This window comes from Anabas testudineus, chromosome 23, assembly GCF_900324465.2.
Source record: "Anabas testudineus chromosome 23, fAnaTes1.2, whole genome shotgun sequence".
Taxonomy (NCBI): Eukaryota; Metazoa; Chordata; class Actinopteri; order Anabantiformes; family Anabantidae; genus Anabas; species Anabas testudineus.
The window spans coordinates 8,309,929-8,336,385 of NC_046631.1; the positions used below are offsets into that span (position 1 = coordinate 8,309,929).

The 26,457-nt window shown below is 39.6% G+C and overlaps 1 protein-coding gene across 6 annotated transcripts in view; it reads right to left on the reverse strand.

Moving 5' to 3' along the window:
* The window catches only part of plxna4 (plexin A4), a 197,698-nt gene that overhangs the window by 34,794 nt on the left and 136,447 nt on the right, over positions 1 to 26,457 (reverse strand). For all 6 annotated transcript variants that reach the window (XM_026362620.1, XM_026362615.1, XM_026362618.1 and 3 more), the window contains exons 6-21: positions 25,474 to 25,597; positions 21,267 to 21,420; positions 19,074 to 19,173; positions 18,730 to 18,844; positions 12,243 to 12,443; positions 11,271 to 11,367; positions 9,673 to 9,863; positions 6,940 to 7,091; positions 5,298 to 5,421; positions 4,957 to 5,093; positions 4,578 to 4,745; positions 4,385 to 4,478; positions 2,440 to 2,679; positions 2,179 to 2,325; positions 1,188 to 1,422; positions 871 to 1,013 (exon numbers count right to left, since the gene is read on the reverse strand). In XM_026362620.1, the coding sequence (XP_026218405.1) occupies positions 871 to 1,013; positions 1,188 to 1,422; positions 2,179 to 2,325; positions 2,440 to 2,679; positions 4,385 to 4,478; positions 4,578 to 4,745; positions 4,957 to 5,093; positions 5,298 to 5,421; positions 6,940 to 7,091; positions 9,673 to 9,863; positions 11,271 to 11,367; positions 12,243 to 12,443; positions 18,730 to 18,844; positions 19,074 to 19,173; positions 21,267 to 21,420; positions 25,474 to 25,597 (2,422 nt within the window). The remainder of the gene's footprint in view (positions 1 to 870; positions 1,014 to 1,187; positions 1,423 to 2,178; positions 2,326 to 2,439; positions 2,680 to 4,384; positions 4,479 to 4,577; positions 4,746 to 4,956; positions 5,094 to 5,297; positions 5,422 to 6,939; positions 7,092 to 9,672; positions 9,864 to 11,270; positions 11,368 to 12,242; positions 12,444 to 18,729; positions 18,845 to 19,073; positions 19,174 to 21,266; positions 21,421 to 25,473; positions 25,598 to 26,457) is intronic.

A 26,457-nucleotide genomic window follows, 5' to 3' on the forward strand; every position in this document is an offset into this window, starting at 1 on the left:
TTAGGCAATTTCAACCATCTAAGATAAGCCCCACTTCCTTCTTCATTAGGTTCCTATTTCACATTATACTCCTCATACAGTTTGACATTTAGACCAATTAAAACATAATTAAAATTGCTTATTGGTGGAAATTCTCATCAGGCATAGAGTAGCCAGCCCTGAGGGCAGTGAAATGAGGGTCCATCATTCTCTTAATGGAACAAGAAGACCTGCTCAATTATGGTTGTCTATCAATGTCACCACTGGGGATAAATGACTTGATTCTTTTCCTTTGCTTTTCTCCCTCTGATTGACTTTTAATTTGTTTTGAGGTAGAGAGAGAAAATAGCACAGCGTCTGATATCATTAGAGTTATTAATAAGAGTGTGTTTCTGATTTGAGGCCTGCCTTGTTTGTTTTTGAAAAAAGTGTTGTAGGCCATCAAAAGGCTTTAGTTTACCAGACAAAAACAAGACCGGCATCAATTTCACCTACTGTGACCCACCGCATTGTTAATTTGCTTGCTAATTTTGCTCCCTTTTCAAATAAGGCTAATTGCATAGCGTTTGTCATATGATAGAGACTGAAGAACAGGTACACACACTTCTGTTGTTTGCACTATACTATCACACAAATGGTAGTGGAACCCTTAATTGACTTGGAAATTGCTAACAACTTCTTCTGTCCTCTTTCAATAAACTGTTGTCTGGTCAACACAAGAGATTTTCCCTGTGTCATCAATAAAAATCCACAACCTGACACCTGCAGAATGTAAATATCATACATATGGCATCTTTTTTACAGAGCACAATTTTGGGTAACAACAACATGGTCTTTTATTTAAAAAACTACTCAATGTTCAATGATACACAATGTTCAAAAAGACAATACCTCTAGGTCTCTGAGTACAGGATGTTCCTCAATTCCCGGAAAAAGGACCCTCATGGTGTAGGTCCTGTAGTCCAAGAATGGGATTCCGGCACCATCCAGATCGCTGGTCAGTTCATGGATGTCTGTCTGAAGTTCTGCAAAAGCTGATGGCACACAAACCACGTATTATTTGTGGTATATATTATTTCTATGTAATCATATGTATTACATTTGTTTAAATAGGGTAAATGAAGACATCGAATAGATTAAAACAAAGCATCATGTTGAATCTATTAAGAAATAAACACACACAATCCACATATTAGTCTACTTCTTACCCTCTTTGCACTCCAGAGCCACACGTGATTCAAGGTTGTCCATCTGCATTTGCAGTCTCTTCAATGTCAGGTCACTCTCACGAGACTTGCGTTTGTAGGCAATGAGTACCACCACAATGAAAAGGATGAGCAGGGCACCGGCTGCAGCAATACCAATGATTGCAGTGCTGCTGAGCGGGCTGTCGGATGTGATGTGGACCACGCCTGGGGAAAACTCGATACCACCCACACGTGCCTTGTGACAATGAAAGATATAGAGGCAGATTGTAAATACTGTATATATGTACTGTACATAAATATTTAATTTACTTCCATGACAGGTTTTCATAAGGCAGGGCCATATGTTAGTAGTGTATCCTTTGTGGATACTCATTCAAAATAGAACAAGTGGTTGAGTATATCAGAGCTATAATAACAAAACAACTCCACTTAGGTTCAATCGGTCGGTCCTTAGAAAAAGACAAATAACTTTTAAATTCACAAAGAGGTATGGTGTTCTTACAGGTCTATAAAAACACTTCAAAATCAAGATCATAGCTCAGACAGACATATTGATTTGTTATTTCAGTGTGTACACACTCTTGTTTACTTGCGCATAAACTAATTGTTTTACAGTAGTGTGTACTGTACATCTTTTATACCACATGCAGGTGGTAACATCAGAAAGCGCTTCGTTCAAAGTGGTCCCTCTTAAAACCACAAATGGAATCTTTATTGAGTTTGCTGGGGCCCTAATTCCTCTTACTGAAGGCTTATTTGTTTGTCTTTTGTCTACTTGTGGGCACTAACAGGAACCACACAGCCACACAGCAGATTGGATTAGCGCTGTAGTCTGTCTGGAAGTGGACAAGGAAAAAGAGAAAACAACACAAGAAGTATGTCTCTCTATCAAACTGTCCATTGATTTGTATGTCTGTGTGCTTTTCCACCATGCCTATCAGTCATGCTGTATGTGTCTCTTGCCTTTGTGAACATGTGCTGTGCCACTCACCAGGACCTTGTGTCGGCCTGTCAGGTTGGGTGACTCACAGAGCAGCTGAGTCTCTGACACTGTCAACACGCAGGGTTTCTCTCCAATCAGAACTGTGTAGTTCAGTTTTCCATTTCCACTATTGGTTGGTGGAAGGAAGTTCCGCCCCTGCATATGAGAATTTATGTGAGAACAGTATTTGTGTCCACAAAAAAACTGATAAATGATAAGATAAACTAAATAAATGATGTGAGCAAACGTGTCTGAGTGAAATCAGTCTACCTTCAGTATGATGGGCGATCCAGGTTTGAGCTCCAACACCCCTGACACGCTGAGTGGTTCAAACTCAGGATTGGGGTGGTAGATAAAATTGGTGCTGTTGAGTGCCATCAGAGCCTGCACGTCATCCAGTTTAAAGCCAAACTCATCAGGTCGCTCAGACACCTCCTGCTGTCTGGCCAGGCTGATGGGCAGCTCTGGGGCCTGACACAGCATGGATGTAGGGCTAAGCACCTGGCACAACTGGAAGAAGACAAGAAATCATATTTGTGAGCGCATATATTGTCTATAAATGAAATGAAAAGTTTGGTAGAAGCAAAAAATTAAAAATTGTACATTGTGTACATTTTACATATATATTATTGTGGGTAGATCTCAGTATACTTCATGATCAAAGTTCCCTGTTTTCTCCCTCATCTCTTCTTACAAGTTCTGTCACACTTGCCAGTTGAGAATGCAACATTACTACATACCAAGAAATCCCATCAACAAGTCGTTAGTGTGAACCTTTTAAGTCACACATTTACATTTTGCTAAGCCCACTAGAGACTTGATTCAAACTGGAGGCGCCTCCATTTCAAAAAGTGCAAAGAAAACCTGTTAGAGTATTTCCTCAAAGAAAGCCACTAAATGAGGTGCAGTTAGAGAGTCGGTGCAGCCTCTCCACAATCAGATTTTGATGTGTGAAGATTCAGGAGCGATAACTAGATCTTACCCCTTCCTTCATTACCTTCCAGAAAGACACCCCCACCCTCATCATTTTTTTTATCCCTTGTCCAGTTATTTCTTCTTGTGATCTTTTCTTCTCTTTGACACTTTCCTATTCACTCACTCATCTTTCCTTTTTACCACTTTTCAGCTCAATTATGTATTTCAGTAGTTTTTTTGTGTCTTGTCTCGCTCTTGTTTTGCTTTGTCTTTGGTATGGACTATTATTTGACATGCACTTTAACTCCTTTACCATTCTTCATTCACATCTCAAATGCAGTTTTATAAACAAGGACAGACTGTCCAATCTGTCACTGTAATGCTACCCGCCCTTCAATATCTCTGTAACATCTCCATTCCCCTGTCAAGGGATTGACTAGTCAACCACCAGCACAGGTCCCGTTCACAGACACTTCACATTTTCACAGTAACCTCTGCCATGACGCCACTCAAACTATTTCCTGTCACTATAATTGGCTCCTTAACCATCAAACACATTTCTGCAACATCTATAGGACATCATTAATATGTATCCTGCACTGTTGCGCAAAAAATGTTTTAAACAGTTTCTGGTGTTTGTTTTGGTTTCTCTCTCATTCAAGAAAGCACTTTTAATTTATGTTGGTTCAAAGCCGCCAGCATGGTAGCTCAGGCACAATGACCAGTATAGGCACATACAAGCACAGATGTTAAACGTTGAGCAACTTCATGCTTAAATGAACCACAAAGGTAGCATTATCACCTTTTGTTACACCATCTTCTTTCAATCTGATCAAGGACATCCGTGTATGGCTTTATCTATTCTCCCCTGGGTAAGATGGTGAATAAAGGGTAAATGAATTTGATAAGGGCCAATCTGTGTTTCTTTAGTTCACTCAGAACTTCCCTATTGTTACAAAGGTGTGGACAGGAATTACATCATTCTCAATTAACTCAGTTGCAACCTGCTGATATTCACTTTGTCCTCCCAGTATTTTCAGTTATTTTTTTCTTGACCCATTTACCTAAGAGCTCTGAAAAAAGCAAAACTGTTTTGACATGTACTGAGACGGGCTTTCTAGCTGCGTAGAGGAGTTATGGCTTTAGAGCCGAGTCAGTTGTTTTTTTTTTTGTTTTTATTTGTGATAAAAAAAAATATTGATATCACACACATACAGTATATAGTATAGGACACAGCAAATATTCTTAGACATAGACATAAGAGAAAGAGAAAAATTAGTTTGAGCTTGCAGTCACTTACATTTAGTGTCTCGTGGCCATTGTATTTGGCTCTGATAAGTGGGGTCTGAATAATGTCCAGGTTAGTTCCGGTCACTGTCACTGGGGTGTGTCCACTGAAAGAGAAAAATGATTGACAGCAAGGTTATATCATATTGTGTTTTATTAATTTGTTCTCATTTGAAGTGTTATAATGGGCTTGCTTTGAACCATACCTGTAGATACTCCACTCGGGCTCTATCTTGGTGATGGTGGGATCCTCTACATACTCAAACCGCAGGTCTTTCTGGAGGTGAGCCTTGTTTATGCTCACAGACACAGACACATTGCCATAACCATTCAAGGAAGCATGAGTACGACAGGTGAGCCATTGCCCACCCCTCCTAAATTGACAATGAGATGAAGCATTAGTTATGTTTAATTAATACAGAATGCCAATATCAAACTGTATAGACTTAATTTGTTAATGAAATGAATTGTGTCCAAATATTTAATGTGTAACCAAATGTTTGGTATTGTAACTTAACCGACACTGGCTTTGACTAAGATTTTAATGAACTGTTGAAGTGTGACATATTTGTGTTTCCCATTAACCTCAGATAAGTGCATGGCTGATCCTTAAACATGATTGACACATTGCTTCCAGCATCAAGGTGGCTGCCAGTGATGTTGACAATGGTACCCCCAGAGACTGGTCCTCGGTTGGGCTTGAGGCCGCTAATCCTCGGTATCTAGAGCAAGGTTGAAGGGTCAAACGTTAGAGGGCAAAATCAAGGTAGATTAGGAAAAAATGATATCCAAAAGGTTAAATCCTAATACTCAAATATCTATATATATGCATGTGCAAGTTTATTACAAACACTGTATTTCATATTTTCACCAGTTTTTAACATCAAAAGTTCTGCATGTTTTTATAAAAAGAACAAGAGACTCACCACAAAGTAATAGTACTTGGAAGATTTTGCCATGAATTCTGGTCTGCACTCTCCAACCCCAACACAGACTTGCACATTCCCAGTATACTGGCTCTCCTGTGCTTTACCCATCTCACACACAATCCTGAAAACATACATTAGCTCAATAAATAAAAAGAAAAACATGAAAATGCATATATAGAAATACGGAGGCATGGACATCTCTGTATGTTGCTGCTTTCAGCCATCTCTCAATTCTAAACCATCTCTCTGTTGCTGCTGCTGAGACGCACCCACACTGCACGATGCTGCCACATTCATGCTTCAGTGGAAGGATGGTATTAGCCATTAGATAAGTAGGACCTGGTTTAGCGCTTGAATTTCAGTTCAAAGAGAAACATTTTTGTTTCATTTGTTTGCTCTCAGAGTCTTTGGTTCTCCCGTCTCTGCAGTGCACTTCTGAAGCTATGTTTGAGTGGCTGCTGGGTTCTTGACCACCACCCTTTCTTTACTGAAGTGACTGTACACACCATACAGTACACAACCATGGCTACAGTATATGACAACTTCTGGAAAAACTCTGCTGCACTTCCCCAGCAACTGCAGAGCAAATTATATAATAAGAGTGACTTAAACTAATGTCAAAGCCTTAATAAAATAAAGTATTATTTGGCAGTGGATTCAGCACCTGCACACTGCCAACCTATGCAAGAAAAAGGAAAAACTCTTCCTTTTCTATCCTTTAAAGTATGACCTCAAATTCAGCAACCACTTCTGCAGGGTCAGCATTTAGTTACAAACTGCTGGCACATAAGTTTTTAGCAGAAGAAGCACCGTGTCTGTTGATAAGCCAATTTTAAACTAGTTTAAATTTATTTAATAAACCTGCACCTGTAAGGAACCAAAGTGCTGGATTAAATTCAAATGTCAAGTAAATATAATCGCTCAAACTTTCTAAAATGATTATAGGACGGTGTGTATGTGTGAATGGAGGCTTGATTTGTTCTCTAATAGCTACAGCAATCCACATACAAGCCTCTTGTTCTGTCTGCACACAGCTGTGATTTAAAGTTAAACTCCAATTTCTTCTGGGGTTAAGCCAAAGATAGATTAGTTCATGTCATGTCCAGGTATGTCATAATCTCTCTCTTACTCACACATGCACACAAACACCCTTAGGTGAGTCCTATGACTCATGGTCAGTCGGTCAGGATGACTTGTTATGATTAAGTTGTTATGACTTGTCATGTGGTTACTGCAGGTAACAGTGTGTGTGCGCGTCTCTCTCTCTTTCTCTCCCGAGTGTCTTGTTGCCTGTGGGATATGAAGCTGCGTTCACAGTGCTAACAGTGGGGTTAAAGCAAATAAAAGAAGAGCAAAGGCATGCTGAATTCATGATTTAGATTTGCTGCTGTTCAAAAATATAATTTGACTTCTCATATCATATGTAAATTTTAGTAGACAGAATTACTATGCAGCAAAAGTCACTACAACCTATAACTATGACTATATGTGCTATTAATAGTGACTATAAACCAGCTACTGCCTCAAATGGGACTTCGTTCTCTACAGGAATGTAAGATGAGAATGATAAAATAAGAGTGTAATAATTATTACTTGGTACAGCCAATATAATCAGTCGCTGATATAAATTATGACTTACTGTTCTGCAGGGATGTAGCCCTCACGAATGGGCGTGCAGTCCACTCCAGCCACCTTCACGTTACCCTGAATCTCTGTGAACTCTAGTCCTAGGTTCTCACCACGGATAGTCACAAGCACGCCACCCTCCCTGGGACCCCGCAGAGGAGTGATCTGTAGAAATTCATTGTTGTGTGAGATGAAGAGTGTTAGTGGTCAGCCAGTCAGATACACTTCTTAGTGGTTTGGTTCTTGTGAAAGTCACTGTATTGCCAAAGGCCCTCTTATAAAACAATATTGATGCCTCAGATAAGAACACAAATGACTACTGATTGAATTTTTCAAGTTCCTTTGGGATAAGTATTAAATGTTTCTATTCATGTGATATTATACTGGTGGAAAAAGGATTTTGTGAAGGGTTGCGAGGAGGGAATAGACTGAGTCCAGAAAAGAGACAACAAATGACAAAATAACATCTAAAGTGACAGCTAAGATGGTCAAGACTCAGGGTCAAGGCACTGTCATTTCTCAATTCTGTATTCACTGTTATCCACCACAATCTATTAACACATAAGATGAACCTGAAAGCTGGCTCTGGGTGACATCTTTACAGTAATCATAGTTTCCTATGATTTATCAGGAACATCTCTCATTGTTGATTGATGCAGTTCCAACATCCATCAACACTTTACTCACACAATTACTTTTTGGCCAGTGAGTGTGAGTACACATGATCAGGCTGGTCTAGATGAATGGATGTTAGAAATGTCCCTATCGGTCTTTGCTAAACAGAAATCCTCTGTGCTGCCTTCCACAGCCTGGAATGTAGCACCAGGTTTAATGCTGCTGTCTCACCCTCGCTCAGGAAAATAAAAGGAGTGTCAAGAATTTTCATTGTGTCCTTTTTATACAGAAACCCAGCAATATTGGTATAAAGCCTGTCCTTGCTTAAGATGCCTGTGCCTATTTACAGAACTCATTTATGAGTTACAATCTGTGAGTTACTGAGTGTGTATGGCCTGAATATAATAATGTTCACGTTACTACTACATGCGTATCAAAAGATTTATATTTGACTTTCTAAAGACTATAGCTAAAACAAGTCCTGTGGCTGTTATTTGGGGGATATTGTTAATCATATGGTTTATCAATCATACGTCTCAGAGTAATAAGCCTCCTTGCTGATATCTTAAATTAAAAAATAAACTACTGGGAGTGGATTTACTATACATACAAACATTGGACACTATATGCGGTGGCAAGCCTTTGTGAAGAAATATTGAGGACGGAGAGGGATAAAGATGTAGAAAAATGAAGGAGAATGAAAAAGCAAAAAAATTAAGTGGTGGGGGGAGGGGGTGCAATGAGGCGTTGATTAGATTTGTGACTTTGACAAGATAATTGACGGTTGGGTAGAGGCAAACACTTAATCACTTCTCCGTCTCTCTCCTTTTCTCTTTCCACCTCTCTGCGAGTCTCTCCCTCTCATATTGTTGATGGGAGATGTCATTATAATGAAGTGTATTAAAATGCATTAGGGACCCGGCCATCTTGGAAAAGTCCTCACTCCTCACCCACTGACAGTTTTTATGGAGGATGTAAGAAGGCTGCAATATGTCCCCTGCTGCAGCCTCAGGGATGTAAGGAGGGCCGATCTCCTCATATAAATCCACCGCTTAGGGTGAAGAAAAACACTGGAGTGGAGGAATGAGTGTGAAAGACCAATAAATCAATCAACCCACTTTTTAATAAAGTAAAACAAGGGACAAATCATCACCTTCCTCAAATGCTGATTTGATTTTGCTAGATAAAAATAATAGCAATGGTTAAAAGGTATCAATATCAAGAAAACATTAATGTTAAGTCCATTCGGACACAAGTTCCCAATGTTTTTTATCCTCTCTCTTCTCCCGTATCTACTCACTTTAAACACAGTGAGAAGTTTTGTATTCTACTGTAATCCACTAAATTTAAATGGTCAGAATCAGACTCATTGAATATCCAAGGATCTGCTCTATAGACAGTGGAGACTCAAGAAGTTAGTTTATTTCTATTCCTGTGTCCCTCTCTTTGTATTAACCCATCACTCCACTTCTAAGCGCATCAGAGGAGAATCCCTACTCTCTTTTTTATTAATGCTTTCCTTCATCCCTTCATATCTTGTCAGTTGACATCTGCTCCTACCTTTCCTCCAGAGAGGACCATTCATAATAGGTATAAGGGAGGAGGAGGGTAACTGGGGAATTGTTCTTCTTCTAACCTCTCAGCCTCGTGTGACTCGATTCTGACTCAGGGTGGCCATCACCACTTGTCTTTCAAAGCTAGTCCATCCTTCTCTTGTTTTATCTAGTTTCTCCATTCATTTTTCGTTTGTATCTTCCTATACTTTAACTTACTAACCCTTATGTTTCCTTCTATAGCCTCTTTATATGTCTGGCACAGGTCAAGCCTATTAGCCTCCTACAGTTTGTATGAATATCTTTGTAGACGTGTTTGATAACTACAGCAGTAAAAGTGAGGATGATTAGTCTCTTTCTGGTCTTATACTCTATACTATCTGGTACCGTCTGTGGTTGTGGTTCTAGTTTATGAGTAACATTGAAACCTTTTAATGAGTAAGATGAAAACGTTACGGTGTATATGTGTGGCCATTGATGTATCGACATTGCTTCATCCATGTATGTATGTATTATGTGAAAGTGTGAATGAATGTGCGGACATATGTGGATGCTGATTTTCTGTATGTGCGTCTCACCTGTGTGATTCGTGGGTGGGTACACTTGCTGTTGATGCCATTGTGCTCTAGCCACTGGTTCTCAGGGTGGGGGCAGTGTTGCTTGAGGGTGCAGCGGTTCTCTCCTTTGCACCAAACACACCCAAACAGTGGGTCTGCCTTCAGACACAAACCACAGCTTCCACGCTGGGCGTCGCACTTGTACAGATGGACTGTGCAGGAGAGAGAAAAAAAACAAAGAGAGGTGGGAAAAGAAAACATGGAGGGAAGGGAGAGAAGAAGGTAACAGCCGAGAGAGGAAGAGAGGAGAAATGAACAACCTTTTTTTTTTTACAAATGATTACAGAAATGCAAATGCATGTAAATTCATTTTGGGCAAAAGTCTGAGATGATGGACAAATGCTTCTAAATACACAAACTAAAATGTGGGTTGTTTACTCAAATCTCTTGATGTCTGTCAACTGTTGAAAAAACAAACTGAACATTCTCAGAGAGACATTCATTGATATATTTGTCTCATTATCTCTTCATCTATCATCATCTCTATATACTCCCTCTCTCTCCCTTTGAGTTTCTTACACTGCTGCCTCTCGCCTCTGCTCACCCACCACACATTTAACATATCTCCATGGCAACAGGCCAGCAATTTTCTTTTAATTGCCATTAGATTCATGTCTGATCTGTCCATCAAATCATGCCCCAGGAGCCTCTTCCTCCACAGGCAAACAATAGGACCGTCTATAGAGGATCCTAGTTCAAGCATCTCCCTATGTTTCTCCAACTATTGCTGCTTTTATTCTACACTTATGCTCAAATATGTTTGTACATTGCATTTGACTCAGAGACACAACAACACTACTGCAAACACACACAAAAACATTACAAACTTTGCCTTACAGCACACTGTCATGTGCATATCATTCAAATTTTAACATTTCTTATTTGTAACAGTACCACCCTTGGTTAAAAGGAGTAATTTTCGTGTCAGAGAACTACAACTCCTACAATCACTCACACATATATCAGCATTATGTTGTTAAACTGTACATATATGTTTGACAATATCACTTTTTCAGCACTTTGAATTAAAGTGATGAGTAAAAATGAAATGGGGAGAGAGATTGATAGACTGCCAAACTCCTAGAGGTGTGTTGACAGGGCAAAGAAGAGAAGCAACTGAAAAGAAATAACATATGAGAGTAGGTAAGAAAACAGGTTGTAGAGAGTTGAGAAAAGACAGGCAGTGAAACAGTAAAGTGCAGGAGAGGCAGATGTTAATGGAGATGGAGATATAAAGGGTAAAGGGAGATCTATGGAAGGAAAACCTAAAGGAAGATGTGTTAAAGTTAACCACTCTACAAGGCAACATCAGGGGATGGATGCTGCACCTCAGCACAGTGCCTGCCTGTTGCCATGGAGACCGGCTCTTAGGGCAACAGGCAGCAGCTTTTTACTTTGTGTGCATCTACGTGTGTGTAAAAAAGAGTTTATAAGTGGCTATGTTGATTGGGTGTGTTGTTCCTCATGATATGAGAACTACGAAAAGAGCCGATATGGAATCGTGTGTATGCGTGTGTACACATCTACTGTAGTACACCCGTGCGTCTGTGCATGCTCACCTTTGTTGTGGGCAGGGTTGTCGATGCTGAAATCTCCGTTCCAGATGACGGTCAGCTCCACGGGAAGACTGCTCATTTCCATCCCATCATAGAAATACTATCACCGTGGCAACCAAAGTGGGAATGAAGGAGAGTTGAGAAAGACAGTATGAGAAAGAGAGCGAGAAGCTACTGTGCTACTATAAACTGATATAAACTATAATCTTCTGGTATCACAATGCTCTTTCAATTCCAAAGCACATCATCCACAGGTGGTTGTACACCTGTACACACAGTGAACACACACATGAACTCTCTCTTGCACACACATACTGTCTTTCACAAGCACGCACAAACACACCAGAGAGCTTTCAAAGATTAGATTACTTTTCATTTGGTTTTGTAACACTAACAGCATGGAGGGTTGGTGCTAGAATCGTAATTTTCTGCTACATTACAGTTTCCCTCCTTCACTGCTCAATCAAAGTACAATATTTGGATTGTACAGTGATTATACACAGAAATCCCACAGACATCTCTACACATAGACACTGACACATACACTCAGGTTGATGAAGACAGACAGGAAGATGAGATGTTATTGTATCAACAGATGATTAGCATCAAGACCAGCACAGAGCCTTTTTCATGCTAGTCTTTCATTGCTGTCAATGCATTATTCAGTCAGTGAATGGAGTGTGATCGCAGAGACAAAGTCAGGCTCTTGTCTCATCTACTCACTGTCTAGCTGAAAGAGCAAAAATCCCTCAGCTTGAATCAGTGTCTGTGCATGTGGCTGTGTGTGAGGGAGTTAGAAAAAAAGATTATGTTCACTTTTATAAGACAACTTTATAGAAACTGGGCATCTTTATAGAGATTGTGTTGGTGTGTGGGTGGATGGTAGTCAGTAATGACATGCCACCGAAGCTGACGTACTATAAAAAGCACACACAGATATACACACACACACACACACACACACACACTCCTCACCGATGTGTTTTGACACTGCACGGATGAACTGTTGAAGCGCAGGGCAGGAACTCTGTGCTCATTTCCCTGGATGGTTAGCAGACACTCGTAGCCCCTTTGACCAGACTGGGGCTGGGGCAGGTTCTTTGCCCGCAGTGTGATGGGTTTGACCACGTTGACTGGAACTAGAATCTTATCAGCAGGCAGTAACTGGGGACACCCCTTAAAGACAAACAAGGAGACAAGAAAGTGATTAACTACATGGTCTCAGCAGATCTCAATATATAAATCTTTATATAAATCTATCTTTAAAACTGTTTTTTAACATACCACTGTTAATGCCTATATATTTTTGACATTAAATCCACATCGATCTTTTTTTCAATTTGTTAAATATATTATGAACTAGCTAATTGAACCAGCAGTACTCCTAAAACCTGACTGGCATACAATGTAAACTCACAGAGCCATCAACACTCTCCATTTATTCAATTAAGTGGCAGATCACCCAACAGTACGTTTATGAACATTTGTTTAATTTAATGACATAGGCACTTCAGTATGTACTGTTTTCAGTGTTTCGGTGCTTTTATTTGTGATATTTCCTGGGTTAAGCTAAACTGAGTCTCCCAGTTCGACAGTTCTAGGACCTGCTCATATCCAATATGAGTGAAGGACCAGCTCAGTGGGTACTCCACCATCCTTATCCACACGAGGGGAACATTAATGATGCAATGAAACAGACACTTACACTGAGATGATATGAAAAATCAGTTTGTATTTTTTTGTTCATGAAAAGAAATCTCACTGGGGGATCGAAATAAGGTTGATTTCTGCCTGCGTAGTAATTTTGCAAGACTGAATGATAGACAAGAGAACAAGACAAAGATGAGTCACATAGCAATTGGGCATCTAAAATGAAAAGCCAATCAATTCAGGTGTGAGTAGCTGGCTAAATATAGAGCACCTATGACTATCACAGGAGAGGAAAGAGGAGAAGGACAGGAGGAGGGAATGGAAGAGATGGACACAGAAATGGAAAGGCAAACAGAGGACAAACAGGACAACTGTGGAAAAAAAAGCAGTAGCAAGAGCGGGAAAGTGACTGACAAGAAGAAGTGAAAGGTGAGGAGGGAGGTAAAGGAGGGTAAAGATAGTAAATAGAGAACAGCACTTCCCTAAGTACTTTGCCAACTCTTTCATGTTTTTGCTGAGGAGTGGTGGATAGAGAGAGAGCAAAATAGGCTAAATGAGAGAGGGGAACAACAAAAGAACAGAGTGAGTGAAAGAGGCAAAAAATACCATTAAACATAAGCGACAGGAGGAGCTTTAGCATGTCAAAGAGGCAGAAGCAAAGGGTGAAAAGAAGGCGAGCAGATAAGGTGAGCCCCCCCCCTCCATGGATGGAGCTAGGGGGAGCGAAGCATAGCGCACGTTGAACTGGGTGATAACGCTTGTTTGAAATTCATTAAAAGCCACTTGATTGGGTTAGGCTGAGTGACTGACTGGATGGCTGCGTGGTGAGAGAGGGGAACGCTCTGTGACACTATTCACAAAGTCATTATAGATAAATGACACACAGGGTGAGTGAGTTCAGTGGAGAAGTGGTGAAGAAGAGGAAGGAAGAGTTGCTGCAGTTGCTGTTTGCTCTTCCAAATCTCATTTTCCTAAGAATGAAGGGCTGTATTTGGAGAATGAAAATGAGTGGGAGTGCAAAGAGAGATGCAATCCATTTTTAATCACATCTCTTCCAGTTAATCCACTTGAACAATAGGGACAATAAATTTGATCTGGTTTGTAGAAATAAAGGCACAGGAAGCACTAGAGCACAACGTAAGCTGAATGTTGAAGACACAGATCTGCACTGATAGTGGCATATGGGCGATGGGGTGATGAGGTGTATGCAGCACCCACCCACACACCCAGACAGACAGACAAAAATAATATTTAGGTAGTTTCTAAAATGGTAAAAAAACTCTACAAACTCACAGCATAACAACAGATTCATGGTAAACACAGTGACATGTAAGCATATGCCTGCACATTCTGCATTACAGTAGGCTAAATGGCAAAGATAAACAACCACAAGCCCAACAAATCAAGACAGCATCTCTTCCATCATCTACCTTCATGATAACATGTCATGGAGATGTAAAATTAAATGCAAATTCAAGCTACACACACCACACACTATACACTATCACCTTCCACAATTCTCTTTACACTGACATCGGCCTACTTTTTTTAATGATTATGCTCAAGATACCTATCCATGTACTCTCAGGTATAATATCTTACACACACAGATTTATTTAAACACATAAACAAGAGTAATCTGGCCTGTAATTCTGAACAAGCTTCTCCTACTACTATGGATTGTCTACCCCCACCCTCAATAGCAGTATAACCTATAATTCCTAATGCTTGCTTTAAATCAGTGTAATCTTAATTTCACAATTTTAGTGTTTTGTGAAAGAAACAAACATGGTGTCCACTGCTGTTAGTCTGGTCTTTTCTCTTATTTTTCCTGTTTGTATGTATACACATAGTACATACATACTCATAACATACCACAATCACTGCCAGCAGTCCCTGAGGCCAAGTGGGCTGTCAGTGGTTTGGACAAACACATGTATATCCAAGTGGGTACTGATGTTAGTTGTGTTGGCAGCGATGCTCAATGTCGCCTGTTAAGATTTATGTCGACGTTAAGCTGATCTAATGTCAGTGTCAATGTTTATTGCTGCTCTGCTCCAACTCAACCCCCAATAACTGAGGTGTGATAAATAACGAGAAGCACAAATGCAAATTACTACACAGCTAAAATGTATACAAATCTCACACTACATAACCCCCACCACCCAAAAAAAAAAAAAAAATCAATTCAATATACCATCATACAGACAAAAAAAATTTTAATTTACAACTTTTTACTATGTTAGGCAAACTACTGCTAGACTTCTAGCAGAAGCAGAAGGAAGGCAATGATTAATTTTATGGAGCAGTGAGATATGGTAGAATATGGTAGGATAGGACTATAAAATGCAAAATGGTTTCTACAAACTAGAGTCCTGGGTAATAAATACAAGTTACAAACCAAATTGTAAACAGTTTTCATTGAGCCTTGCTTTGAAAATTATTGAGAGCATGTTAAGTGGATGATTGAGTGTAACATGAGTGCGTGCTTTTTTTTAAAAATATATTTCTATTGATGAGTGCATCTTAAACACTTTTACATTTAAACCTATTTTATTGTTGCAGAAGCACAAATCTTTTAGGTAGACAAAATTAACCAAAACTATTTGTGTTCTGTGGGTGAAACAGATATTACAGTAATATGCCTGGCTGGAAGCAGACATGTTTTTGTATTTGTGTTGTTGGGAGTGAAGATATAAACTTCAGTAACAGTCCTACAGTCATGTAACCACAGGCTTGCACTAAAGCACTAGAGAGAAAAGTACCTGTCAATAGCATGACTCATCATAACCACATAATAGGCGCAGACTTTTGAAAGCCAAGTTGGCGCCTCTTTTTTCAATATATAATTATCCTTTATTATTCCTCTCTCCATCAGTGACTCATTGTTTTCTCTGACTGCATTTCTGATTCTCTGTCATGCTCATGCTTTATCCCTCCCTCATTTATCTCTCACTAAACCAAGTCCTTGTTGTTCATCCCATCTAACTCACTGACCCTTGTCATTTCTCTTACAAACTCCCTTTCCCTGATTCTCCCCTCCCTCCTCTCTTTCCTTACTTCTTTTCTTCTCAGGGACCTACTTAGATCTGATAATTAGAGGCTGGTGGGAGGTGTGAAGGGTGGCAATGAGCAGAGTGACAGAGAGTAGGAAGCGGAGTGGGAACTGTGAATGTAAAAGCCCTTGGCATAGTTTGAAGCAAGGGAGGAGGGAGGGTGAGGGCGAAAGACTGAGAGAGGCCCATAATTATAGCAGTGTAAGGTGTGAAGATGAAGAGGATTTTAAGTTTTCATACACATACACACACCTCATGGTTACCAAGAGTTCCCCTTAACTGGCCTCTGTTTTATCATCTCCTACAGAGCCTTGGGCAAAGACACTCTCCTGCTCTCTTTTCACCCTCCCTCCTTCCCTGCTGATCCTTACCTTGTTCCTATCCTGCTGTTCATTCCTTACTGTAAAGTTTCTTTTTTTCCACATACTCTCCACTGCTTCTTTTCTCAAACTTAAGAGATGACTGATTATTGTGGTTGTTGTATTGGTTTTATCCATCATCATTTCATGGTTATGATGACATTCTACTTGCTAAACTTAAGGTTGATGGGGCAACAAATACTTAAATGTCTTTAGTTTAGCTCGATTTTTAAAACCACTTTATTTTTAGGTGAAACCAGAAATTAGTGCATCTAAAATGTTGCTAATAAACTTTAAAAAATGGTGTATAAGAGGAGGTTTTAAACAAATAAATACCAGAAAGTTTTCCTCAGTGTCCTTATTTACTTCAGCTGTGACTATGTGTATGCTTTAGCGATACTTGGAAATGTGCCATTATACAGAAAAACACTGTTTATCAGGTAAACAACAATCTATTGCCATTATAATCGATGCAACAGCAGTGGTCAGGAATCTCTTCTGGATACTTATTCAGTGTATCCAAATGAAGCTGCATGCAAGTTATTTGTCAGTGAGGCTCATCAGAAGTCCTTGAGACATGGCCTTGGTTAATGTGCCAAGAGGAAACGTCTGATCCGGTTGGCCATATCATTGCTGGCATGAATAAAAAGGCGCACACTGTACGCTCAGGCCTGGCTTTAACTCTGTCTTGCCCTGCATACTAACAACATGCTCAACCAGTAGGAAGATTTGCCTGGCCTCAATCATTAGCATAATGTTAAGGGATTATTCAGATCGTTGCCTGAAGTCCATTAATTGTAATAGTAAACAAAAAAAAAAAAAAAATCATCTGCAGAAGAAAGAGACCATCCCACTTCATGCAGCTAGGTTGGCTTTCATGAAATTTGGAAATGACTGTGGGTGTGTCTGCATGTTCTTAAGACTGTGTGTGTGTGTGTGTCTAAACGATTAATTCTAAACAGCAACCAAACATCTGGCTGCAAATACACGACCTTGAATTTGAGGGGTTAATTAAAAACAAATTATAAGTCATTAGGCCTGCAAAACACCTGCTTTTTCTGAAACAACATGTCAAAAAATGGATGTCATTAATGTGCTAATACGAAATCCCTCTTGCTTTATTTATGGTTTTCTTTTAGTCAGCACCACAATAGGAGAGGATTCACGCATTATTATCTTCAGCCAATATTGACCACCAGCGTCTGAGTTAATTGGAAAAGTAAACCTGCAAAGACTCAGGCTTGGGCCTGACTAAGCAGAAGGTTCAAAAGGATAATGGAAACAGAGAAAAAGAAAATAATATCGTCTATGCAGGTTGAATGGCTCGGGGGAAACATGGGTGGAAAAACACAATTGAGAGCAGACTGCTCATCAAAGGAGGCAATCTGTCTGAGCTTGTCCCTGCCCATCATGCAGCGTCTGCCAACCCAGACATGAGCACTAGTGATCTTCATCATAGCTCACCTCAGGCTAGGATTAACAGGCCACTAACTCTCTGTTAAACTGTCCCCTGAAAACGATCATGAATTGGCAAGATACAGGCAGGCAAAAAACAAAAAAACTAAAACACACATGTGTACTTAAACGTCAAAATATATTGAACCAAATAAACACCAGAGATTATACATATACATAGGCATATACTGAAATCATCCTATAGCTCCTTGAACTTTCCTGAAGCCCCCACTGTGGAAGTGTCTCTAAATCAAAGTCAGACTCCTTACATAGGATGGAGAGAGGATGGGTTGAGGGCATTGACTGAATGTACCCCATCCAGTGAGTGGCTTGTCCTCTGCAGCAGAGCAGCCTAATTACAGTGGGCTCTGCTTCGACGGGAATAGAACTGGTTGCCAATACTATTGATAATTCACACAGACTAAGCTGTTGCAGGGAATAGGGATGGGCAGGAGGAAATGGCTCAGTTTTATTAGCTTCCACTGCCCTTTGATGTGCAGTCAAGATCAAGTCATGCCAAGAGACTTGTGCCAGATGGAAGCACTACAGCTGAAAGGTGTCTCAGTCCTTTTAACATAACTCTTTTTGCATGCAAAACCTAGAATTATAGCTATTAGTCTCACGTAGCCAAACATTTCCCCTCAATTTATTTCACCATGTATTCCTTAGCTGGTCTACTATAAATGGCCAACTGGAGCTGGTCAGCATTAAAGCTATGGAGGTTCTTGGACATCATTTTATACAGCCACAGCTTGACTCTATTTGAACCTACCCTACCAACAGGCAGTGGTACTGCTAGACATTTTGGGCCTCCCTAGAACAGCTCAAAGAATTCAATTTACTATCCTGGTATTTGATGACTAAATAACTGGATGTAATGTAAAAACTAGAAAAACCAAACCATAACCAAGACAAATCTTTCTTAGGTGGGTGGGTGCTCACCTCAGGTTTCTTGACTCGTCCCTCCTGGAAAGAACATGTGCGGGGGTCGTGGGTACAGTCATGTCTGTATTTGCACCAATGGCACTGGTAGGGACTGCTTACACATGACAGGCACCTGAATGGAGAACATAAGAGAGGGGAGACGGTTATGGATTTCACCTAAACTTTAATACTTTGAGGTCGAAGTCAAGTAACACTCATCATTATGAAGGGATTACAATTATGACAAGGTATCTGCAAGAGTACCAAATGTTCCATTACACATTTCACCCATCTAGTGCAATTCTTACTTAAATTTTAATTCAGAATTAAATGAGTAAATATATAAGCAGACATCAACTCACGATTTGTGCACACTACAGTTGTAGAAAACAAAACTAGTATTTGCGAATGCCAGGCCTGTCTCCTTAGACTTGAGATAGAGCTGCACAATCTGGTGATCACCTAGAAAGCAAAGATCAGGGTAAAAATTAACAGTGTGGTACACAGAGGCAGTCACAATGGTTTGTATTCTAATTAAATAAGGTAAGGTTAGCATATCAAAACAAATTTGCCTTTATTTTAAAATGCATTTATGGACAGTAGGACAAATAAAACACTATTACAATGGTAATGGTAGCATGGTACCCAATTTTCTAGCATGAATACAGTGTAGACGCTTTTTAGGAAGCTCTGTCTAAATAATTATTTTATTCATTTGTTCACATTGCTTTAATGTCTAGTCACCTTTGATTTTTCTAAAACGATGACAGCACTGATTTAAGCCACAGGTGCTCTGTCTGTTGCAGTAGCAAAGGCAGAATCTTATCAGAGAGGGAAAGCAGACAGGTTTTATTGGATGGATTAAGTCCCTCTATCCCTTTTACCTTACAAGAGACAATACAAGTTGTGCACATGCATTTCCCTTGGGATGGAAAATATTCCCTAGCCTTAGAGAGTGTCTCTGACAAGGTAAAGTGGAAGAAGATGAAACAGAAACTGTGTGTATTTGTGTGTGTATGTCAGCCTGTGCCTCATCTGTATTTGGTGTGTCCTTTTGTCTGGCCCTAATGAAGGCGTTCATGTTTAATTCAACAGCACATCCACACATCTAACTGCACTCTCTTCTCTATCTCTGTACTTCTCTCTCTCTCTCATTCCCACTCAGTCTCTACACATAAGTCTCTTGCTGCCACACTGCAACTCTTCTACCCCGCATCTCTCTCCATCTTTCTAACAAAGAAGAAATCATTCATCAATCACACTAAAGCACCTCTGACAACAGATCTGTCCTAATTAGGCCACCTAAATGTTACCTTGAAGTCTGCTATCCGTCCATCAGTCCCTTTCCTTTCTTTTCTCTCTTTCAGCCAAGCTTAGACTAATGAGTACTAGTACAAATGGTACATGAAATATCTAAATATAGGCAAAAATGTAGAATATATTCCTCTTCCTCAATACAGGTTATATCCATTTATTCAGTGGAATAAATGGATATAACCTGTATTTGGGAATGTGACTGTAAAAAAAGAAACGTCAGTTGTGTTGTGTATTTTCTTGATGTGTGTATGAGGTTTCTGTTTAAATGGTTGAATTAATGAAAGGATCAAAATGTGAATATTTGTGCATGTCTACAGCTGAGGTCTTACACATTTCACCTTAAATGTAAAACCCATCAGTGTATGTATGTAGTGGCGTGTGTGTAAACTTTGAGCATCACTGATAGTTCACCATTGTTTTTCATTTCATTCATTATTCATTTTGCTTTTCATGGGAGTACAGAAGGGTGGCATCTTCATTATCTACATGAGGACACTTTCAGTGTTGGTGATGAAGGATTGCCTGCCTGGGGACAGGCCTTCCCAGATGGGGTCTTGGTTCAATTAAACTGGGCTTAGCCGAGCACAGGCAGGGGAGGAGAAGAGCAGGGGAATTTGAAAGACAAATAAAATAGTTTCCTTTCTTTACTTGTGGAATGATTGTCAGAAATGTTATAGTTGTTTGCATCTTGAAGGCAATGGAACAGTGACTGTGTATTCATCAGACTCTAAATTAGAGAAATATAGTATGAACACTTTTGAACTGTGGTTAACTGGGATCTCATCATTCCCCCTAGAGCATATCTATATTGAAGGAATGAGGTAAAAAGAAATCCCCCAACAGTCTTATAACTAATGTCAATCAATTACTAAATATGTCCTAGGGCAGTGCTCTAAGGTCTGCTGAGTTACCAATGGCAATGAGAAAACACTTATAGCCCTAGGACTAGCCTACTCCTAAATGAAAGATCCAGATGAATGTTTGGTTCCTTGACCGATGATGTATGTATTTTACAGGTGCACTAACTTGGATAATTTGTGGATTCTGGAAATTACATTTAACTTTTTTTTAATATCATAAATAGAGAAGTTACAAAAGTTACTAAATATGTTCTCAAAGCAAACATCAATTACCCTCTATGACATCTACTGCTGACCAATAGGCAATAGTACATTTCTTGATATAATTTGGCTTTTAGCTGCCAGGAAAAGGTTGACAAGGTAAGGCTCCGTTCTTACCTTTGTCAACGATAATGCGTGGCATCTCCTTTTCAGCAGGCGAGGAACACTTAATACGGTTTCCTTCCACCAAGCCATTCATTTCAGCCAGGTCTTCAAAGGTGCAGTTGACACCTGCAGAAAGTTCTGGGACGTTATGGGCTTCCAACACCAACTGCAGAAAAGCAAAGACAGAAAAGCAGGCTGTGTTAACACTGGTCAGAATTCTGTATGTTAAATTAAATATTAATCTGACATTATCTCTATGAAAAATAAGCTACTGATAACTGAGATAGTGAAGATTTTGTTTTAGTAGATTCACTTTTAAAACATGACACAATAAAAAAATTAAACAACCTTGATGAAGCATGACAAAGTGCATATATTTAGACCCAGGCACTAGTGGACTAAAATACGCATAGGATGTGGATCCCCTCTAGATGTCCAAGCAACACGAAAATTTTGCAATAAAGAAAGGCTTAAAACTGAATACAAAGTCATTTTAACAGCCCATATCTGATGGCCTCAAGCACTATTACCAGGCCGCTCACCTCTCATAATGTCTTGTTGCATCAATGAGCTGTATGGATTTCACATTCCTTAATGTCTTAGCTCTCAGGGCTCAGTGAAGAAAAAAAATACCAGAGAAAGTGAAACAAATTATAAAATCGGAATGGCAAGGCAAGAGGAAGGATAAGGAGTCAGAAAAGATTGGACAAACTAAGTGAATGATGATGGCTGAAGCTTAGTGCATGATGAAAAGAAACTATGGTCAAGAAGAGGGACTAGCAGGAAGTCTGAGGTGAACAAATGAGGCAGTGAATAATAGACAGGGAATGCTGGACAGGGGAGGAAAACAAAATTTTCCCCACTTTATTTGTAAAAACTATGTAAGGAAGCGCTCAGTGCACCTCAGCAAAACCTGGCTTCAGGTAGGTCAGGAGGGTAAAAAGTAAGAAAGAATTAAAAAAAAAACGTCCTTGCGTTTGAAGAAAAAAAAAAAAGACTTGAGAGGCAGGTGGAAAAATAATAGATAAAAGTAAAGATTGTCTGCAGTGGGCCTGATTTGAAGGGCAACCCATAGTACACTTGTGATGGGATGCTGAAGGCTGCCTGAACAGCAGAGAAGGGCTAATCTGCTGTTTATTTGTATCTGTTTAAGGAAAAGACAATGACATAGGTGTGAACAGACACACCGCTTCCACACACAAGATGGAGAATGCATGACCACGCTTCTATCTCTGAAGGCTAATTCATACTTTGTGTCCACTTTGGTATCCGTGATGTAAAATAATCACCTCCGAACATTCACTTTTCTTTCCACTCAAATTCTCTCTCTTCATCTCTTGCATTTATTTACCTACCCTTTTAAGGAGGGAATGCAGCCAGAACCTCAATTACATTTAGGTCGCTTTCCCACCTTAATTCGTTTGCTTTGATCCGAATCAGTTAATGAGTTTGTAACATTGTATCAGTTTCTCTTCGGTTCGGTTTCGTTTCACACTGAGTAAAAATCCAAACGAACCAAAACACGTCACTTCAAACTACGTGAGAACGTCCTCTCCTCTTATTGGTCAGATTGTTTCTGCCGCTGGAAATAATAAGTAAATACATAATAATAGGAAGAAGATAAAGTGTTGTTCTACTGTACGTTTGTGTGACAGTAGGGAGATTATTTTTAACTATAAATGTTAATGCAGATCGATCATCCCGTTCATTATTGTTTATTACGTTACATCGCTTGCAGAGTCTTCAGACCTGTGTCTGTGAGACACTTCACCTCCTCACGTCTCCACATTTGTCCTCCATTAATCAGGCTGCATGTTTTTGTTGGACAAACGAAAGAAATTGGAATCTACACACTACCCAAAGTCCTCAAAACACGAGATTCATAGCGTTTGGTCCCGTTTTGGTTCGGTACGCGTTCCCACCAGGAGGACCGCACCAGAGTTCGCTAGATGATGCGGATCGAGACCACCTCGTTTTGGGGGTCTCGGTGCGGTTGTTTTGCTGCGCACTCGAGTGCGATTACCGTGTTCACACCAGACAAAACGAACCGAACCAAGAGGGAAAACGAACTTGAGTGCGATTTAATCGAACTAAATCCTGTAGGTGTGAAAGCAACCTTAGAGGATTCAAGGCCAAGCTTGGACATAGCAGGGTGTTGACGGAAACATCTGACACACACATACACACACAAAAGTCCTCCTGTAGGTTTTAAAACATCCTGCCTAATGCTGAGGGTATGTGATGGACTGTTCTCATGGTGTAATGTGCCTTTCTTCTGCAACCATTTTTGTAGTAAAATGATTTTTTAATTCTCTTTTTACTTTTCTAAGCTCAAAAACAAGTCATACTCACATCACCAAATGCACTGGGTACATACAATTTCATCTACAAGTACTGCAAAAGTATTATGTAATTGTTATGAGATGGCTTACATTGTACTGTTTTTATTGTACATATACTGTATAAAGTTCATTTACAAATACTAGCAAATACATTTGAATACATATACATAGCAAATACATTTGCTAGTCTATGGAAATGTTGATAAACCAAAGAGAGATTTAAAAGTAAAGGAATTAAAATAATAGCTTTCTTCCCCTCAATGGGCCAGATTTCAGCGTTGAAGTGTCATTTTTTCTCAAAAATGGCTTGGCTTATCTTTCCAAACAAATATATAATAACACAAAGGTCAAGGAGGAGCCCTTGCCTGTCTAACAGAAGCCTCTGCCCTGCAATCAGTTAGATGGGAGATGTGTGGCATAGCCTTTGAGTAAAGGCTGCTCGCTGGGAAAAGGTTAAACACTTTCTAAAGGCTCAGGCTTGACCAACATCACACACACCATGAATATCATTAGAGTGATGGAGAGGTGTACCTCAGAAAATCAACCTCTTGTGTGACCCTCTGAGCAACACAGATGGAGAATAGTCATTCAAGGCTTGACCTTAGAAAATCATATTGGATATTTATGCAGTTGGTCTCTGAGAATCAAAACCAATTCCAAATCACTATTAAACAGGAAATGGGAAATGAATTGTGGCATCACTTAAGGTGGTTAAGGTCAATGGGATTTTCATAACATTCAGCATTACAACCTTTAAAATAGGTTTTTAATATTTAATCTTTTCATCAAGAATAACGGTAAGCCTTGAAAAATACAGTAGAACAACATGATGCATTCACGCAATCTTATATATACACACATCGATTTATACATGTGGGCCCACACCACACAGCTACTTAACATTAGACCCAGCCTATTCCTGTCCCAGATAAAAATTATACTTTAATAGCACTGGTGTAGATTAAATCAGATGCACTGCAAGAGTATAACATGAGAAAACAGCCTCTAGCTCGATTAATTATCTAACTTGAATAATTAAACAGAGATGACACATATTCTGTGTACTGCTGCTGAAAGGTGGAGTGAAACAACCACCCAACAAGTGTTTGGAGCTCTCCAGTTTCTGCAGATACAGATTTTTGTCATAGTGGACCATAGCTCCTTCAACACTAATCAATACACTTGAACAATCAACAACAATTCATACTGTTTAAGCCTGGCAGCTGTTTTAGAATGAAATGTCCAAGGGAAATGTGCTGAATTTAACTGCCAGCTATCACAAAAAACACAGCTGAGCTAAACTGTGTGCTGTTAATGACTGTTGACATTTGTTGGGGGGTATTTCACTGGACGGGACTATGAGTTGGGAGGTCAGGATTTCAAGGATTCATATTGGCAGGCTGTAAAATGATGTAAAGCAGGATTATACAGTTAACACTAGCTACTAATCAGTATCTAGAGCATAATTACATTGCATTACAAATTATGCTTGAGTGTGTAATATTGTCAATCTGCCAGACAAGATTTCTCACTTGCAACACATTCAGCAGTCCTCACTGTTCAGTGCAATATGGTTGGACTAAAACAAATGCTTCCTTATTGAGAGAAAAATTGTACTGACTCACTTGTAATTAAAATTTGACATTTTATCTCCCAAAAAGAACAAAGAAGTGTAATAATTAATTTCAGAACACGTGAAAAGGAAAGCTGCAGTGGTATTGCAGGTTGAATGATGATAAGGTAGGTGTAATTTATGATATGGCCATCTATGTACATCTATTCTCACCCTTTTTATGAACCTTTACAAAAGGTTTAGAAGAAAACAGGTCATTGTTTCTTTTTTATTCTGTATGAATAGTATGTTTCTATCCACTCACCGTAACACTAAACTGGGACACTGAGATGTTATTTGGGTGGACACTGAGACGCACACACTGCTTGATGTCTGATGCAAAGCGCCGGGGCTCTGATGAACGTTCACATTTCTCCTTTCTGGTGCACCTGGAAGAAGAAAAAAATAACAGAGGGCGTTATTCACAGATGATAAATAAACATACATGCATGTGAGCACACATACACACATAGTAACCTGATCAGGGTTTACACTATACACCTGTTGGCACCTGGGAGAAGAAGAATGTCTCGCCGCTCTCTGACAGAGTTAGATGCATTCATCATTTTTCGTCTCTGGCACTGCACTAGCTACAGTGGGCAGTGAAAAGAAACCCAGTCTCCAGGGGGAGGGGCAGCTGCATTTAAAACAATGGTTGCTCTATGTGTGGAAGTGGAGCTGGTCCGTTGGGAAAGAAGTAGGCCTCATCTTTGAAAAGCTGTATTAATGGCTGGCATTCATGGACAATGCCAGGTACAGACGGCGGTATAGATGTTGGTAGGCTGCAGGAATGGATTCCTCTCCCCTTTTAATACCAGAACTGATGTTCCATTACAGTGATTTGGGGAAGTTGGGAGAACTTTTCCTAAACCTAATTCCTAATTCCTCATAGTAGGAACATGTAAATAGGTTTCTAAGTTCGCCCAAGAAGCAGACAAAACACAGAGAAACTTGGAGAAATTCTGTGTGATGAGAAATTCTGAGAGACTAGGAGAATGAAATCTCTGATATAAAACTATATAAAACTTCAACTTTCTGTACCCTCTCTACCAACACACACACACGCACACACTTAATTCCCTCATAAATGCATTAAAGTTTAATCCCATATTGATTTAGACAAAAACGTGCAGCACAATTAACAACCTGGCAAATCCAGAGAGTGTCCTAAAACTCCTTAAGAGAAATGAAAGAATGAAAAGAAAGGAAGAGGTCATAATGAACAAATGGAAGACTGTCAAGGTGGTTA